Genomic DNA, 19,643 nt, shown 5'->3' with positions numbered 1-19,643 from the left:
CAAGAATGATCAAACTGGGGAGGGATCAATTTTATGTCCCTATATACCCATGATGTCATGCCTATGGAAATAATTACTTTCTTTGGCCTGAATTTTGGGGAACCTGAGCCTGAACTTCTTCTGGGGCCCTTCCCAGCTTCATCCCTCGGTGCTCTCTAACAAGTCTTTCTCCCCACTGCTAGTTTTCCTTTTCAAAAAGTAAAACAGTTTTAAAAACCTTATTAAAGATTCCTTTATAAAGGACATGTCAAGACATTTAACAAGAGGTTTATAATTGGAGGTGTTGTTTGGAAGTCATAAAACTTGAGCACTGTTTCTAAATTTAACGACCAACGATTTTAGGCTGTTGGCAGACTGGGCTCAGAATTTAACAATGGGTGCAATGTGTATGTATTTACTCTCAACAGATACTATCAGTGTCAAGGATTCATTCTGCTGAAGCACAGTGGAAAACTTGTGGCTCTAAGTCAGCTAACGAAGCCAAATCTAGTTGTGTGTTTGATCCTGAGATTCCACAACCAGAGTCAGGACCCTGGTGCCGTGCGTGGCTGGGTAGTGTTGTGTCATCTGCTATTACCAGGGCAACGTGGGGCCTTCAGTTCTGTTCGTTGCCAGGTCAGGGGAAGGAAAACGACACTGATTTTCTTGGCTGGCAACAGACAGCATGAGATTTCCAGATGCAACCAGTATTCTTTGGCCAGGAATTTCTTTTTTATACTCTGAAAGTATGGGCATCGATATGATTTTTTCCCCTTGTCCTTTATGTTTTCTTTACCAGTATAATCACATACAAACTTCCAAAACATTGTTTTCTTTAAGACTATCACATTTAAGTCCTCCCTTTCTCATAGAGTCAACAGTGTGTGTAAAATAAACATCGTGTCTGTTGCAGATGAAACATTTTGCTTCCTTCCCCATGGGCCCTGTCAGAGGCTGGGGGAGGTTGAATTAACCAAGAGTCGTTAACCAACAGAACAAAGCTAACTGAGACTCTCGTATACCTCTAGAGAAAGAGGTATAAACATTTCAACTTATTTGTTTAAAAAAATTCAACACAGGAAACAAAGGTTTATTTGATAAATAAAAACTAAAAGCTGACTTTGTTCCCCTGTTTTGGTTAGTTTGAGGGAGGGGGGAAGAGAAAGAGACCAGATGGTGTCAAGAGAGGTGGGTGTGCAAATAAGGGAGGCAGGAAAGGAAGAGGAAGAGAGAGGCCCATGGAGAAGGTAGAAGAGAGAGGAGAGATACATACGAGAGAAGAAGAAAAAAACAGAAGAAAAAAGAAAGGGGGTTTGGAAGAAAGGGTAGGTAGGAAGACAGGCAGGGACAAAAGCTAAGTAGTTTTTGAGGTGGGTACCAGAGAGGACTGTGAGATACACGACATCTTCTTCATCTTAGGATAGCCAGCCCCTGGCACAGAGCCCAGTGGGCGTGCAAAACCCCCACTTTGTTTGTTGAAGGAAACTATGCCCTATTATTCATTTGGACTATGGACTTCAGAATATCATTCCCTGTTATCTCCTTACTGCCATCTGTTATGAGCTCCCTTCGCTCACCCCAACCCTTCCACCCACCTTCTGGTCATGTGTAACCCTCCAGCTCATCGCTCTGGTCTAAGTAGAAATACAAACTCTGAGTGGATGTGCTATATCCTAGCCTTTCTTCCCTCCTCTGGGACTCTGCTTCTACAAAATTCAACAGTCCTATAAATTTTATACACTCTTGGTTTATAAATACACTAAAATCTCAACCACTTTCAAAATAAATAGTAAACAAAAACGCCCCAACAAAATGCCTCCCTTTTTCCTATATTTTGCTCCTTTGATGTCATTTATATCCTCCCTCTCCTTCACAAACTAGCTTCTTAAAATAGTATTCCGCTCTCATCCCTCATTTGTTTTTTCCTCTCCCCACTGCCATCAGGATTCTTTTCCCACCATCCCCCTGAAGTTGCCTTTGCTGAGGGTAAGTCGCCTCCTAATTGCTAAAGCCAGTGACTTCATCCTTAACTTTACCTCTCTGTGACATTTGACTCTGACGACCACTCCCTCTGCCTTGAAACTTTCCTCCCTTGGGCTCTGTGATGCCTGCTTTCCTTGGGTTTTCTCCCACACATTTGGCTATGCCTACTCAGCTTCTTGTGATAGTTCTGTTTCTCAGACCACCCCTTACATAAGAACGTTCCCCGCAGTCCCATTCTTGACCTTCTCATTTTCCTTAGCCATGTACATTATATATCTATACAATATATAATGGCAATTAAATATTATATATTACATATTATATTTAATACTTTGTCATTAATGTAATAGTAAACATTATATTTAATTACTATATATTAAATGTATATTCAATTGCCACAAAATCCATACAAATGTCAGTGAATCTCGGGTTTCCATGTCCAGCCCAGGGCTATCACGTGAACTCCAGTCATGGAGGAGTAATTATCTGCTGGGCTTCTGCACATGGCTATCCCTCAAACATTCAAACTGCACATAATCAAAATGGAATGTGCTCTAATTTCCCTGTTCCTGAGCCACTAGGTCTCTTTGGTAGGAAACCTCACCAGACTTCTGACATCATTGCTGGAGTCATCTTGGACTCCCTTTTTACTGACTTCCACATTTGATTCATCACCAAGTCTTACTCTTAGTGTAAATGTAACCTGGATGCACCTGACCCACCTGAAGCACTATCTTTGCCCAATATAGCATTCACTAAGAAAACAATTGGAAAAGTAACAGAAATCATTACTGTGGTCTACCCTCAAATACTTAAGGGTGATTACCTAGTGTGACACATGACCAAATGGTCTAAAAGCCTCTTCACTTACCTATTTTCTCAAAAAAAATCTACCACTTTTCACAGCTTGGTAGCTGAACTATCTCACTCAAAACTCTCTCAACACAGACTCAAATCCTTGATTAGAAGACTGGAGGAGGGTCAAAGGCTGCAGGTACTCATATAGGACTATATATTTTTTATTCTGCCACATGTATTTTTTGAATTTGTGAATTATCCTTATGTATATTACTTAACCCCTTTTCTCCCTGACAACTTTATTGCTGCTATAACACATTCAGTCCCTAATCATTGTTTATTCTTCTCTACTCAAATAACTTTTCATTTGTCTATATGTCTCTGCCCTCTCCTCTCTCCAGTTCATCTTCCACGTGACTACTAAATTCATCTCTAAAAATCAAATTTGTTTATCTTATTCCGTTGCTTGAAATCCTTTAGTGGCTCCTGTAACCTGAAAGGTGAAGTCCAAACTCCCTGGTTAAGCATAGAAGATCTCAAAATCAAGGATTGGGTACTGCTACCCGTGTCTCCACCCTGTCTCCTCTTATTCCACTTCAGGCACCGTGGACCTGCCTCCTTGAAGCACTTCTACTCAGGCTGCTCTCTGTAAGCCAGACCTTACTTCTGAGCATCATGCTGCTGTGTATCCAACACCCTGCCAAGCATCTGTACGTCACATTCAACATGTCCCAGAGTGAACTTATCCTCTCTTCCTTCCTTCCTCAACATTCTCATTTTCCTTTCGTGACCTTTTATGGGGTAGCAGGCCACCCTTGACTCTCCCATTTCCCTTACTCCTCATACCCCATCAAGTTTTGTCAATGTCACCTCTAAATTCTTCCATTCATCTCATTATTATCTTGACTGCTGCATCCGCCTTCAATTTTCTGCATCCAGTTTCGTCCCCTTCAAATCCTCCACGCACCCATTCCGACTTAGACAACTACCAGAATTTCTTCAGGCTCCTTCTGAGCTCCGCCCAGCCCATGATCAGGTGCCTGCCTGCTCCGACAGCCTCCTGCTCCTCCCTGTCTGCGACTTCACACTCCGCAACATGAGTGAGGGATAGTTGGATGGCAGGGAGTAATGCTTTAAGACAGAATTTTATTTTTAAGACTCAATTGAAATAAATGCTTCATGGAATTGAGAAATATATTTAGGGCAACATAAACATTGGGAGGACAGCTTTAAACACAAAGTAGAAATAGCATATTATAGTGGCAATTGCTCAGAGCTGGGAGTCAGAAGTAGCATCTAGTCCTGATTTTATCCTTTCCTAGCTGTGTGTTTGGATTAATCACTTAACCTCTCTGGGCACCAGTTTGCTCATCTGTAAAAATGAGGTGAGTGGATTCAATTTCAAAAGTTCCTTTCACTGTTAAAATATATGCTTCTAGAAAAAAATCCTGAAACATGGTTCATATACCTTCTAGTGTGCCACTCAAAAACTTGCAACAGAAACTGCCATGTTGGGAATTTTTGAGTTGATTTTTCAGCATCTCTCCCAACACCTAGACTTCAGATCTCACCACAGTCCCCAGCTCCTGCTTGTTATCATCATCCTCTGGATTTGAGTCACCAGCAAAGTTGGTGTGGGACAAACCAGAGCCAAGGAGAAAGAGACATACATATTTCAGTTACCATCTCTTCTCAGACTTATCTTATTCTCATAAAACCCTAGAAACCATACAGTTTGAAATGCTCTGAATGTCTGGTTGCTGAGGTCATCACATGATAAGAGGTGGAAGCAGAAAACAACACGAAGGAACAGATTTGCAGTTCCAGCAGCATGCATATCATTCATTAACACTTGCGCAGACCTGTGACCTTATGATTTCAGTTTCACAGAATTCAGTTCTCCAAAGGGTCTAATTAGCCTCACAGGAAAACCAGCCTTAGAATTCAAGTACACTGCCACCAGATGACAGTCACAGGTCGAAGACACAGAGACCAATCAGTAAATGCGATGCTTCTCTGAAGTTCAAACTGTACTCTGTTCAAGTAATGTGCGACAACCTCCTTCAAACGTATCACCGTGAATTCCCACATTGTTTAATATCATAAATAGTTAAGTATTAAAATCATTAAATGTAAGCACCATATTTAGAAATTGCTTAGAGGTAGTGGTTCTTAACTCTGGCTACACATTAGAATCACCAGGGGAACTTTAAAATTATATATACTAATGCTCAAACCTCCCTCCTAGAAACTCTGACTTAGTTGATCTGGGTGGATTTTGTCTATCAGAGAAACTTTTTCTGTCTTTTTTGGGGGGAGGGTGGGAGTGAGAGTTTTTTGCTCTTGAAATTACCATGTCACTTTTTTCTACACCAAAATTAATGGAGGGACTTGGAAAAAATGCTGTGACCACTCCTCCATCCTTTTAACCATTCACTCCTCCATCTGTCCATCCATTGCTATGGGCACACATTGTCAAGAGCTGCACAGAAGACCAAGGTAAATATCCGATTCCTATTAGTAACTCTACTGGCTATAGACTTCTTTATAAACTGCCTTAGAAAAGTTAAGGTGAGATTTATAAATAGAACAAAACATTCTGAGTACAACAATAAACTGCAGAAGTATTATATACTATTTGTAAATATTCTGACTTAAAAAAATAATCTTTCTATTGAAGCATAAAAAACATATGAAAAAAGCACAAGTCATAAATATGTATCTGAACGAATCCTCACCAGGTAAACAACCATATACTTCCTCTTTCCTCTTCAAAGTTACCACTATCCTGACTTCCAATATTACAGAATAGTTTTGCCTGTTTTTAAACTTCATATAAATGGAACGAAACAGTATGTATTCCCTTTGTCTGGTGTCTTTTGCTTAACATTGTGTTTGTGAGAGTTATCCATGTTGCTAGGTACAGCAATGGTTTGTTCATTTTTGTTGTAGAGTATTCCCTGGGATGAATAGGACAATTATATATTTAGGAGTTGGGTTCATAATAAGTAGGTGTGAAATTGCATTGTCAGTCTTCGCAAATTATAGAAATTGGTACGTGTAGGGAAATCTCCTTATAGTTTTAATTTGGTAGCTGATAAGGTTGGGTTTTAGGACAATTTGGATACCTTCTTTGGTAAAGTGTCTGTTAAGCTCTCTTGCTTATTTTTTTTTCCAATGGGCTTGCTTTATTATATTTTAAAAAACAGGTATAAAAATAATACTAGTCATTTCAAATAATTGACTTGTGATTTGGTTGGTTCTGTCCACTGTTGATTTGTTCTCTATTTCATTGTTTTATGCTCTTATTTTATTACTTTCTTTTACTTTCTTTGAGTTTTATTTTCTAACTTCTTGAAATGGACACTTACCACACTGATTTTCAGCCATTCTTCTTTCTTAACATATACATTTGAAGCTATACATTTGCCTCTAAGCAGTGCTTAGCTGCATCCCAGAAGTTTGGATATGTCATATTTTCATTATCATTTTTTTCAAAATATTTTCTAATTTTTATGGTAATTACTCTTTGACTCATAATTTATTTAGAAGTAAGCTACTTAATTTCCAAACATTTGGAGACTTTTATAGATATCATCTTGTAGGTGATTTCTACCTCAATTCCATATACAGGATTTCGGTTCTTTTAAATCTATCTATCAAGACATGCATTAGAGCTTGGCAACTGGTAAATGTTGCATGTGCACCTGAAAAGGTTAGGTTTTCTATCATTTTGAGATACAGTTTCCTAAATACATTAATTTGTTCAAGCTTGTTGTTCATATTCACTTGCGCTTTATATCTTAAAGGGCTAGATAGCAAATATATTAGGCTTCCAGGCCATAACGCCTCCAAACCAACTACTCACCTTTGTCATTGTAGTATGAAAGCAGCCAGAGACAACATGTAAATGAATGGGCGCAGCTATGTTCCTGTAAAACTCTAGTTACAAAACCCGGTGGCCAGTCTGTGGGCCATAGATTGCCAATGTCTGTTCTATCTAATTATGTTTTCGTCTATTTATTCTATTATCTATAGAGAAATCTCTGCAATTGCAAATTAGTTCAATTATTTTCATTCTGAAATTTTTGTTTGTATATTATGAAGTCATGTTAGCAGGTGCATATAAATTTAGAATTGATTCTTTTAGAAATATGAACTGTCCCCTCTATCTTCAGTAATGCTTCTTGCATTAAGGAATGTCTTGTAAATATGATATACTACAAATATGATATATACAAATATGATAAATACGATATATACAAATCTATTTAACCAAACTTTCTCTTGGTTAGTATTAGTATATTTCTTTTACTATCCTTTTATTTACGTTTATATATTCTTTTATTTAAGGTTGTACTCTTGTAAGCAACACATAGTTTCCTTTTTTTTTCTAAATCTCATTGACATTCTTAGTCTTTTTCTTGGCATATTTGAGTCTGTTTATATTATACATATATTTTTCATTGGGTAAATGTAAACATTGATTCAATTCCTGAGACTCTTCACTCTCTGTTTCAAAGTTCTAGTGAGAAGTCTAGGTCACAGGATTTTTTTTTCTCCAGTATAGTTTCTGCCCCTGAGATCTCCTCATTTTTTTCTCAGAAAACATATTGTTCCAGTGAAGCTGAGTCTGGCCCTATGGGCACACAGGCTTGCACACACCTGGGTGCTAATCTCCATCTTCAGTGGTACCCAAACTCATCAGTTCCAAGATTCTTCCCTGTAAGAAGCCAGAACCACAGAAGGGTGGGTGATAATGGGGGGGAGCAGCCAAGAGCTTGCCTGTTTTTTCCTTATTGATTTGTAGAAGTTCTTTATATATCCTGCTATGAACCCTTTACAGTTATGTGTCTTTTGGTCTATGATTTATCTTTTTGTTCTCTTAGTGAAACATTTTGATTAGTAAAATTCTAATTTTAATATAACAAATTTAACAATATTTTCTTTTAAAATTTATTTAAAATAGAGAAGAGGAAGTGGTCTGAACCCTTGAGAAGCCTTAGTCTTAGAAGAGAATGAGGCAGAAAATCCCTGAACTTTCTGGCCTTATTAAGGAATGACCTTAGTCTTTCTGTTTAAGTATTCACACAGATTTATGCAGTATTTTACAAAAGCTACCTTTGGAAGAGAACAGATCCCTTGGAGATAATTCCCCCAATTGACTTTATTATATGTATGTCTAAGATGAACAGTTTGAGATGGTGAATCCCAACTGATTTTGGTTTCAAAGGATGGTAGTGGAAGGAGAAGGAGGAAATTACCATGAGTTTTTGCACAAAGGACAAAGCCACATAACATTATTTTCTACCTGTACACATCCCTACCAGTAAGGACAAGAAAAACAGGTTAAGATATTCCTTAGAATAAAATCCTTCAGGAGAGTGGCACTGATGCATAATGCAAAAGTACCTGGTCACCAGGGCCTCTTTCTTGGACTACAGACAGACGGGGTCCTCACAGACCCCTGAGAACAGATACACCTATGATGTCAAGCACTGTTCCCCTCTGCACCAGTCCCTACTGCTTCCCTGTTGCACAGATTATGGCCCTGCTGCCCAGCTGTGAGTAGGTGAGTTCAGAAGGTTCTCAGACAAGACGCCAAGTGAATAATTTCCTTCTTGAGTGCTGACTTGGAAAGTGGATTGAGCATGCCCAAGCACAGCAGCAGCAGACAAATGAATAGAGAAAGGCCACAATAAGTCCTGCTTACTGTAGCTGGAAGTGCTGGATCTTGGTAACCAGCAGTTTGTACTGGGCCCCCAGGGGTGCCATGGAGGCTACATCTACAAATATCAGTTGCTCCAGAGGTCCTGTTTCATTGGTTGCTTCGGAGGGACATAAGGTGCGGCTCACTTCCTGGTAGTTGTAACTCCTCTGGTATCTGTAGCAGCCAATGGAAGGAAAAACCAGCAAAAACAAGAGAAAGAGACTCAGTGAACATGCAGGGAAAAAAGCCGATCTTATTTCATTTCTCTCCAAATTTGTTTTTGAGTCCTTATGTTTTGAATTTCAGACTGGACCTATTGATAGTGATTTAGAACTAGTGTCTTTGGCATAAGCTTGTGTGATGTGATAACAGGGATTTGAGTACTTCTCAGTGCTGGCCAGTTCAATTCAGTCATGTCTACATTATACTCAATGATCTTCCTAATTCAAGGAGGAAAATATACCACATTTTAAAGGGGAAACTGTCCTGGTAAAACAACCAGTTGATTTCATATTTCTACTCAAGCTTTCACTGAATGGAACATAAAAAAAAAGCGCCCCAGAGCCCAAGTCAAGGCTGTGAGAGTGACTATTTTGATTCTCAAATTACTCAGCCACTAAAAATGATTTAACACCATACTATGTACATATGTCTGAATGCCTTCTGTTTTTTTTCTTAGTAGTGCTATATAGTACCTTACATAGTTTCTCTGCAAAAATATAAACTTCCTGAAGGCAGGGATTTTGTTTTTCTTCCCCCCACCTCCCACTGCTGTATTCTTAGCTCTAGAACTTAGTAGTGCTTAATAAATACTATGGAATGAAGAATGCATACTCTGTGGGCATTCTGAAGAATGGAGGAGGTGTTACTCATTTACATTGACTGATGAGCCTAACCCTATCCTTAGTGGATAATCCACTGACCCAGAGCTATAGAATATTCTGGATATAATCAAAATGCTAAAAGTTCTTCCAGGTGCTACAAATCTAGGCAGAATGTTTATCTGAATTCTAAGAGGATGGAAGTTGAACATGCTCGAAACGGTCAGGCTATGTGCATGATCATTATTTGCCCTTAGCATACAATGTCAGCATTCCAAAAGCCTGATTTGTCTTTACTAGGGAAAATAACAATTAAGGTCTAAATCATGGAAAGAAACCAAATGTGAAATTGTCCAGGAGAAGATCCACTTACAGTCCTTGGAAGAGCAGAGGAACCTGCCAGGACAGCACCGCTTTTTGCTGGCGAACCACAACGAGGACTGGGTAGTCGAGGTTCTCGGAGGAACTGTTCACATATACCCGCACAGCATTCACCTGGGAGCCAGGGCAGAGAGGGGGATAAAGTAAATCACACACACACACACACACACACACACACACACACACACACACACACAGCATATGCATCATAGCTGCTACCTGACATCATCTTGGGTGAAACCAGATTCTGGAAGCTTCAAATGGCAGGCTGAATATTTCGAATTGGGCAGTCAATACAAGGTTTTGGGAATAAGTCCACAAGAGAAAAAGAAATTGAATATAAACACTACAGATTCAAATACCTTAAAAAAAAAAAAGACCTACAAGCTCCTCAATTGCTGACAAACTTTAATTTTGTTTTTGGAAAATCATTCTGTGCTTTAATCCAAAATGTTATTGCCACGTTTTATTCAAGCCTAGCAGATGGCCTGATGCTCCCCTAGCAACAGATACCATAGGGGCTGAGAATTCTTCTCTTTGCCCTGCTCCGAGGCATGAATCAATCCCTGAGACAAAATGCTTTTCTACATCAGCAGCTCCATGGTTCCTTCTGAATACGCATTTCAACCCAAGGATTTAACACTATCAATGCTGTTTTAAAGACAGAAAATTGAACTGTGGCCCTCGGTCTAGATAGTTTTGGTATTTTCCTTCAGTTTTTATAATACCATAGGCTAAATGGAAAGAACAAAATAGAAAAAAGACAAGGTAAGAAAGAAAAAGTAAAACTTGATCTTTCACATGAGACTCCCCCCACCACCCCAATGTTGTATGAAAGCCTTAGTGTTCTCTTGAAAGCTTCTTTATTGGGAAGAAGAAATGAAACAAGAAAATCTTGCATTTAAACCCTGAAGAACTATACATATTGAAAACAGAAATTGAGGGGCACCTGGGTGGCTCAGCTGGTTTAGTGCCAGACTCTCAGTTTTGGCTCAGGTCATGATCTCACAGTTCGTGACATGGAGCCTTGAACTGGGCTCTGTGCTGACTGCAGAGTCTGCTTGGCATTCTCTCCCTCTTCCTCTTTGCCTCTTCCCTTCCCATGCACACTCTCTCTCTCAAAATAAATAAATCAACTTGAAAAAAAATGAAAGTTGAGGGGAAGCAGAACCACATGGATATCATATGCTACTCTTTGGTTCTCTTGTATCATTCTTCATTAAACCACTTTGCTATTTTAATGTTGGAACAGTCCAAGAGTAATTAATTTGATAAGAAGCACTTGCTCATGAAGGGAACATTTCCTTGTGCCTAAACTCTACATGTTTCCATGGAAGTTATGGTGCAGCCGATAAATGCCAACACCCTACCTCTAGTGCAGACCTCCTTCCTAAGTTCTGGATGTTCCATAGGCACCCCAATCTCAACCTGCCAGAAATGGAATCTATCATTCTCTTCATCTTTAATTTCCTCGAAATTTCTTTGCTTCCTGAACGGCCTCAGCATGCAGCCATTTCATCTAATGACAACCATTCGATGAGAGTCACCCTTGATTCCTACTTCTTTAGCTTTTCTCAGTCAATAGGTCATCAAGTTTTATTGCTTCTACCTCCTTCACTCTGTCCATATCCAGACTCTCCCCGCTACAATGATGCTGTCATAGTTCTCGTAGTTTATCTCTTCATCAACAGTACCTTAGCTAGTCTTATCCCCAGGACTCTGCCCCCTCAGATGTCAATTCCATCTTGGCATCCTCCTATATGAAAAGGCCTTTAGTGGCTCTGGGAATTTTCTGATTTACCCCAACACGTGGATGTGCAATTGGCATCTTTCTTTTAAAGTTTATTTATTTTGAAAGAGAGTGCACATGTGGATGTGCATTCAGTCAGGGGAGGGGCAGAGAGAGGGAGAGAGAGAATCCCAAGCAGGCTCCACACTGTCAGGGCAGAGCCCGACCCAGGGCTTGATCTCATGAACCGTGAGCTCATGACCTGAGCCAAAATCTAGAGTTGGATGCTTAACCAAATGAGCCACCCAGATGCCATGCAACTGACATCTTAAATGAGGCGATGGGCAGCCTTGTGGGACTGAGTCCTTAACCTCTGAGATCTGATGCTGAAACCAGCTAGACCTGAACTGAACTGCAGGACACCCAGCTGGTGTCACAGTGTTACTTGATGTGTGGAAGATCTACCCATTTGGTATCAGAAGTGTTGAGTAAAAAAAAATGGAAGTGAGTTTTCCCTATAGGCAACAACAAAGCTTTTTTTTTCATGTAGTCAATTATTATTTTTTTCTTGGACACTTCTTCCATCACTTTTAAAATTGAGCTATAATTCACACACCACACAACCCACTCTTAAGGTGTACAATTCAGTATTCACAGAATTATACAACCATCACCACTATTTACTTCCAGAGTATTTCATCACTCCAAAGAGAAGCCCTGTACTCATGGCAATGACTCCTCACTCCCTCTTTCCCCTAATCCCTGGTAACTATTAAACTGATTTTTGTCTCTATGAATTTACCTATTCTGGACTTATGGAATATTATATGCTCTTTTGTATTTGGCTTATTTCACATAGCATGATGTTCTCAATGTTCTTCCATGTTGTAGCATGCATCAATGCTTCATTTCTTTTATTGCTAAATGATACTCCATTGTATGCATATCCCACATTTTTTAAATATATTTTTTAGTTTATGGACATTTTGGTTGTTGCCACCTTTTGGCTGTTTCGGTTGTTACAAACAATGCTGCTATGAACATTTATATACACGTTTTTGTATGAATATGTTTTTAATTCTTTTGAGTGTATATCTAGGAGTAGAATTGTTACATGACATGGTAACTCTATGTTTTACTTTTTGAGGAGCTGCCAAAATGTTTTCCAAAGAGATTCATCATTTTACATTCTAGCAATTTACATTACTGGTAATATATAAGTGTTTCAATTTCTCCACATCCTTGCCGACACTTGTTACTATCTTCTTGCCTATAACTCTCCTAGTAGGTGTGAGTACCTCCTTGTAAACCACATGGTATTTTAACTGTTTACCTGCCTAGCTTTTTTTTTTTTTTTTTTTTTGGTGCAAAAAGATGGTTTTATTAAAGCATGGGAACAGGAACTGTGGGCACTGCACTGGGGTTTTGAAGACTAGTTATATACTATAGAGTTGGGGGAAGTAAAGGCAAAAGGGAGGTCTCCAAAAGGACTTTCATATGCTAAAGAGTACTCCTAAGATACTGGACGCCTTGCTATTTTCCAACTAAGGATGTTTTCTCTTTAGTAAGTCATTAACATTAAGACAGGAGGGAGTTCCTGGAGAAATGTTATACTTTGTGTTTGTCTCAAGTATTCATCAAGTATTCATCAATGGGATGCAGGTTATAAGGAAATTTAATGTTATTTAAATTTTATTCTTGCCTTTGTTCCCCACATCATATGGAGGGGAGGATGATACTAGGGGCTCCAGGAAACAGAGTATATAGGTTTCTGGAGACTAGGCTGTTGATAAGATTGCCTTTTTCTTGTAATTTACTAAGACATATTGTAAACTGATGGAGACTCCAGTCCTGCATGACAGTGATCTCTATCAGTTAATCATTTGTTTGCTCCTTTCCTTTGTTCTTGGGCAGCCAGGAGTGCCTGAGGAATGTCACACATATCCCACCTGGGGGCTGGGGGAAGGTGTTGCTTGTGCTTTGCCCTCATCTTACCTTATGATCCCTCATCCTATCCCCCCTGAACAATTTTGATGCTTAAATCTTTAAAGTTGCTGGAGGTAGAAGGTCTCATCTTCTGTAATTTTTTCCTGCTGAATGGGGGCATAAAGACGTCCCTACCTATGGGTCAACATTAGCCAGTCTGGGAATGTACAGGGGAGTTTTGATAGGCGATAGGCGGAGGCAGCTGAATACATCCTGCACTCTTTTAGGAAGCTGCAAACTTTATCTTTGGTATCCCTAGTGTTGACAGAATGAATTAGCTCAGAAGCAAGCTCACTTTTGTGGTGCATAATACGAACATTCACCAGCATAATGCATGCAGCACATGATTTAAAAGCACACTTTTAGGCGGCTTAAATCTACAGCAGTCAGAACTGAGGTACAACCTAAGGAAAGCTGTGAACTAGACAAGCTTCATCTTTAGCCTGTCTGCTCCCTTTTTTGGACCTAGAAATGCAGCCTCCTCTTCCCTTCTTAGGTACTTAGTACCAGAAGGGATTTCCCTCCATTGTTTTTTCACACTTTAAGACAGTGATTCTTAAATTTTAGCGTGCTTTTTTGGCATTCAAATCCCTCAAGCCCACCCCTATAAATTTCTGATTCAGCAGATCAAGAATAGAACTTAAAAGTATGCATCTTAAGCATGTTGCGAGATTCTGATGCACATGGCTTGGAGCCTACACTTTGGGAAGTACTGTTCCAACGAAACCATCTAGTGGATGACCACATTTGTCAGCAACTTGCCAACTGCCCATTATTATGAGATGCACAACCCTGAGACCACCAAATGTCACTAGCATGTCTGGAAGCTGGTGTCGTCTGGGGCTAAAACTGGGTTGGAAGGAAGGAAGTCTGTAGGGAGAACAGATGTATCACCACCATGGTTACCCCATTCACTGCTCATTGCCACACCCTAATTTTATTCCTTGTCTGGCTCTTGTAATCCACTTACTTTTGTATTATTTAATAATGATCTTACTAATTATAATAAAAACAAACTCAGAGATACTGACATAATAAATTGCAGAAAAATATATTAGAGTAGGAGATCGAACTGGGCAGTTTTTTTTTGAGACAAATAAATAACGCATTGCCCCCAGGAAGGGATAAAGAGGCCTGTTGAAATTTTGCTTTGCTTTTTCAGAGGCTAACACACAACTGAGAAGATTGGATTATATTTGCAGCAGTGAAATAAGCCACGTAAAGGCAAAAGTGAATGAAGGACAGTGTTGACCATGCATAATGGATCATGACACCTTGTAACAGACCATTCTTAAGTGCCAAGATTTTCCCTCATATTGCTTTTTTTTCCTGTGGTCGTGAGCACCTAGCAGTGCTCCCCCCTTGCCCATGGGGCCTATGTTCCAAGACCTGCAGTGAATGCCGAAAACTGCAGATAGTACCAAACCCTATTATAGCATCTTTTTCCCACACATACACACTTATGATAAAGTTTATACATTAGGCACAGTAAGAGATTGATAACAATACCTAATAATAAAATAGAATAATATAACAATAATTGTAATAAAAGTTACATGAATATGGTCTCTCTTGACTCAAAATATCCTACTCTACTGTACACACCCTTCTTGCGATGATGTAAGAGGATAAAATTCTCACATGATGAGATTACTTGACATGAATGACATAGGCATCATGACATAGTATTAGGTTACTGTGGACCTTCTGACCATATGTCAGGAGAATTATCTGCTTCTGGACTGTGGTTGACCATGGGTAACCAAAATTGTGGAAAGTGAAACCACAGATAAGGGGGGGGGTACTGTATGTATATATATATATATATATATATACACACACAGTATATGCATATATACAGTATATATATACAGTATATATATATATATCTTATTTTCTTTCTATGTTTTTTTTTTAATTTTTTTTAACGTTTTATTTATTTTTGAGACAGGAAGAGACAGAGTATGAACAGGGGAGGGTCAGAGAGAGGGAGACACAGAATCTGAAACAGGCTCCAGGCTCTGAGCTATCAGCACAGAGCCTGACGCAGGGCTCGAACTCACGGACGGCGAGATCATGAACTGAGCCGAAGTCCGCCGCTTAACCGACTGAGCCACCCAGGCGCCCCTCTTTCTATGTTTTTTACAAGTAAGGGGTTGTGTTATAGCTAAGGGAGAAAAATTATTTAAGTATTCTCATTACTGATATTATATAGATCACAATTATGAAAGATCTTAAAGCTTTGAGACTCCCAATTTAATCTTTTAGAACATGTCAATAGGGGAAAGTTCAAAATTATAAGTAATATAATTCTGTTGCATAAAGAGGATGAAAATGAGTTTAATTTAAAATCTGGTTTGGTTTTGCTAAATTAATGAGGCTGTAGGCTCTATTAGTTGGAACATCAGATTATAAATCAGAGATTATTGGTTTCCATTATTAAGCATGGCCCTGTTTTCCTGTGTGATCTTGAAAAACAGAGTCTACTTATCAAATAGCTAAAATAGAATTTGCTTTTCCTAATGTGTGTTGTTTTAGTAACTGTGTTATTTTCAGAAGGTGTATATCTTGGGAGTGTTTAGGTTCTTTGATCTTTCCTTCTTTCCCTCCTTCTTTCCACCCTTTCCTGCTACCCTTCCATGATCTCTCCAACATTCATCAAACATCCCCTGAGTTAAGAGCACTGGGATATGAAGTGGGCATACTAAAGGCAATCTTTTTTTTTTTTAATGTTTATTTTTGAGACAGAGAGAGACAGAGCATGAACGGGGGAGGGTCAGAGAGAGGGAGACACAGAATCTGAAGCAGTTACCTTTTTTTTTTTTAATGCTTATTTTTTTTTTTTATTTTGAGAGAGCGAGCAGGGGAGGTGCACTGGGAAGAGGAGAGAGAGAATCCCAAGCAGACTCCACACTGTCAGCACAGAGTCTGATGCGGGGCTTGAACCCAAGAAACATGAGATCATGACCTGAGCTGAAACCAGGAGTCAGATGTTTAACCGACTGAGCCAGCCAGGTGTACCTTGAAAACAATAATCTTAAATTTGGTGCTTATCACTTCTGTGTATGTGTATTTTACTACAGATGGATGATAGGTAGATGGATAGGTAGATAGATAGATAGAAAGAAAGGTTTTGCTTGTTTACAAAGTTTATGTAAATGAGATCACACAGTATGTATTCTTCAGCAACCTGCTCTTTCTCTCAATTGATATTCTTCAGAGTGACCCATACTGGTCCATATCATAGTTTATTCACTTCATTCTTGTTCATAATTCCTTGTGCTTATGTAAGAGGGTTCTTCTTGGGTATAAACTTAGTGGAAATGCTGGCATGTAAAGTGAACCCATATTCAGCTTTAGCAGAGATTGCCAACTTGCCCTCTGAAGTGGTTGTACTAAATAACATTTTCATAAGCGATATGCAAGAGTTCCTGTTTCCCTGCATCCTTGAGAATGTGGTATCATACTTTTAAGGCTTTACCTTTCTGTGAGTGTAGAGGGCTAAACATCTTTACACATATTCTTTGGCCATTCTTCACCTCTGCAGTTGCTTTTCATATATATCCTTTGCCTATTTTTCTGTTGGGTTGTTCTGTTTTTCTGTGAGTTCTATATGTTCACGCTCCTGATGTTTTGTCTGTTATATATGTACCAATAACATCTCCTATTCTATGGCTCATTTCTTTCCTTCATTCATGGTGTTTATAGTTTCTTGATTTCACAGTGAAACAATAGGAGAAGCCTATATCCATAGCGGTGCTCAATGGAGTCAGGGATTCAAAATGGTGATAATACCATGATCTGACCAAGCACTGTGTGCAGACTGGGATGCAAGAAGCTTGGGTTCCAGTCATGATTCTTCCATAGCTGAGTATCCCTGGGGAAGTCACACCACCTCTATGTTTTGGGCTCCTCATCTGTAAATGGTATCTTGGGACTAGATCATCTTCTTGAACACCTTCCCAGATACAATAAATTTCTCTAATGAGTCAAGGTCATGTGCACAGGCAGGCAATGACAGGACCTATGTGGACAAGTCCAACTTAACTACAGTTGGGGGAATGACCAACCAGCTTCTGTGCTGTATTGCCTGACTCCCCCACACAGATAGCCACTTTGATCCTTGTGTGCCCACAGTACCTGCTTACATTGCTACCACAACATCATCACATTATGCTGTTGGTGATAACATCATTTGTCTGACTAGATCATGAACTCCTCAAGGACAAGATTATCTTTAGGGGCACCTGCATGGCTCAGTTGGTTAGGAGTCTGACTTCGGCTCATGTCATGATCTCACAGTCCGTGAGTTCGAGCCCCGCGTCGGGCTCTGTGCTGACAGCCTGGAGCCTGCTTCAGATTTTGTGTCTCCCTCTCTCTCTGCCCCTCCCCCACACATGCTCTGTCTCTCTCTGCCTCTCAAAAATAAGAAAACTAATAAAAATAAAATAAAATAAAAGGTTATTGTTTTCAAAAGCTTTGAAGGAGCTGAGACTTTATTTACCCCCATTGCCACAGTTTCATTGATACTATGGAAGACAGACTTCTGGGTTAGGGACAAAGGACTTTATTACTCTTGTCACAGCAAGCAGCATGAACATCAGCACATTTGCAACAGTTCCTCTTGCCATCAAATACCACTAAGGTGATGTGAATGGGCCCAGATTGCTGCCCATATATGGGTAGGCTGCACAACAGAAGAGGAACCACTTAGGGAATGCATCTTTTATAATGGGCAGCAAACCTGCCTCACCTTTGCTCCAGAGACTGACACTCTATCTTCTGAGGCTGTTTGCTATACAAATATTCTTGAGACAATAGTATAGAAAAAAATTCAGTCAGTGTCTCCCTGTAAGATGTGCAGAAATCAAGAGACCCATGAAGAACTGTCTCCCCAAAATGATTACTCTGGGGGATGAAGGACATCTGAGGACAGTCTAGAATCTAGCTACTTTAGGGTGGGGGGCAAATAGAGAATTCTAATTGTCTTTTTGTTTCTAAAAAAATTTTTTTTTGACATTTATTTATTTCTGAGAGACAGAGATAGAGCATGAGTGAGGGAGGGGCAGAGAGAGAGAGAGAGAGAGAGAGAGAGAGAGAGAGACAGGGAGACACAGAATCCAAAGCAGGCTCCAGGATCTGAGCTGTCAGCACAGAGCCGGACGCGGGGCTTGAACCCACGAACTGTGAGATCATGACCTGAGCATGAAGTCGTATGCTTAACTGACTGAGCCACCCAAGCGCCCCTTGTTTTTGTTTTTTTGTTTTTTTTTCTTAAGCTGAGTTGTGGGCACACAGGTGTTGCGTTATTTTCTATACTTGTTTACATATCTAAAATATTTCATTGTAATAATAGAAAGGAAGCCATGATGTTTTACCCATTTCTGAGGGACAGCCCTCAGTTTATGTAGTCTCTTTGTTGTTCAGGGATGCAGCAAACACTCAGTTACCAACACACTCTTGTTGCTCTTCTGGCTTATTTTGTGATAGTTTATCCTTATTTTAGTGCTGGACCTGCTTATGCTAACTTCACTGATTTCTCTCTCTCTCTCTCCCTCCGTCTCTCTCCCTCTCTCTCAGCTAGCTGCAGAACTTTGCATTGTCTTTGCTCTAAATAACACAGCTCATTTACCCACTGCTTTACCCTGGAAAAGAAATATGGTCAGGGCCATATTACACTTATGAAGCTAGCACTGCCCTAAACGGTAAGCTGCCTGACCTAGATTCTATACCAGGCATATGAATTTCCTAGGTCTGCTATAACAAAGTACCACAAATTGGGTGGCTTGAAACAACAGGAAGGAGGTGGCCTGGAGTCTGGAGGCCAGGAGTCTGAAATCAAGATGTCAGCCAGGCCACATTACCTCTGAAACTCTGGAGAGAATCCTTTCTTGACTCTTTGCACCTTTTGCTGGTGGACATCAATCCTTAGTACTCCTCGGCTGGCAGCTACATCACCATAGTGTCTACCTGTTGTCACATGGTGCTTTTGTTACAGAACCAGGCTGGAACGCTGGTGGAAAAACCAAGCAGCACTCGGAGATCTTGGTGGATTGGAGATTTATTTAACATTGGCAGGCTCAGAGGAGACCATTTCCTCCAAAGATCTGAGCACCGAATTCAAGTGGGAAGGGTAATTTATAGCTGTCAGCCTCCATATATGGTGGGGGGGGGGGGGTTCACGCTCATGGCAAACAGGGCAAGAAGAACCCGGAAGAGGGGTTTCTAAGGAGCTTGTTTTAGTCCCATCGGCCAT

The 19,643-nt window shown here is 39.9% G+C and overlaps 1 protein-coding gene across 4 annotated transcripts in view; it reads right to left on the bottom strand.

The window, feature by feature from the left end:
* Window positions 1-19,643, bottom strand: part of SIDT1 (SID1 transmembrane family member 1) — a 110,952-nt gene that overhangs the window by 58,716 nt on the left and 32,593 nt on the right. For all 4 annotated transcript variants that reach the window (XM_023260142.2, XM_019839733.2, XM_019839732.2 and 1 more), the window contains exons 2-3: window positions 9,665-9,786; window positions 8,474-8,644 (exon numbers count right to left, since the gene is read on the bottom strand). In XM_023260142.2, coding sequence (XP_023115910.1) covers window positions 8,474-8,644; window positions 9,665-9,786 — 293 coding nt within the window. The remainder of the gene's footprint in view (window positions 1-8,473; window positions 8,645-9,664; window positions 9,787-19,643) is intronic.

This window comes from Felis catus, chromosome C2, assembly GCF_018350175.1.
Source record: "Felis catus isolate Fca126 chromosome C2, F.catus_Fca126_mat1.0, whole genome shotgun sequence".
Classification (NCBI taxonomy): domain Eukaryota; kingdom Metazoa; phylum Chordata; class Mammalia; order Carnivora; family Felidae; genus Felis; species Felis catus.
This window is presented reverse-complemented; position numbering and strand designations above follow the sequence as displayed.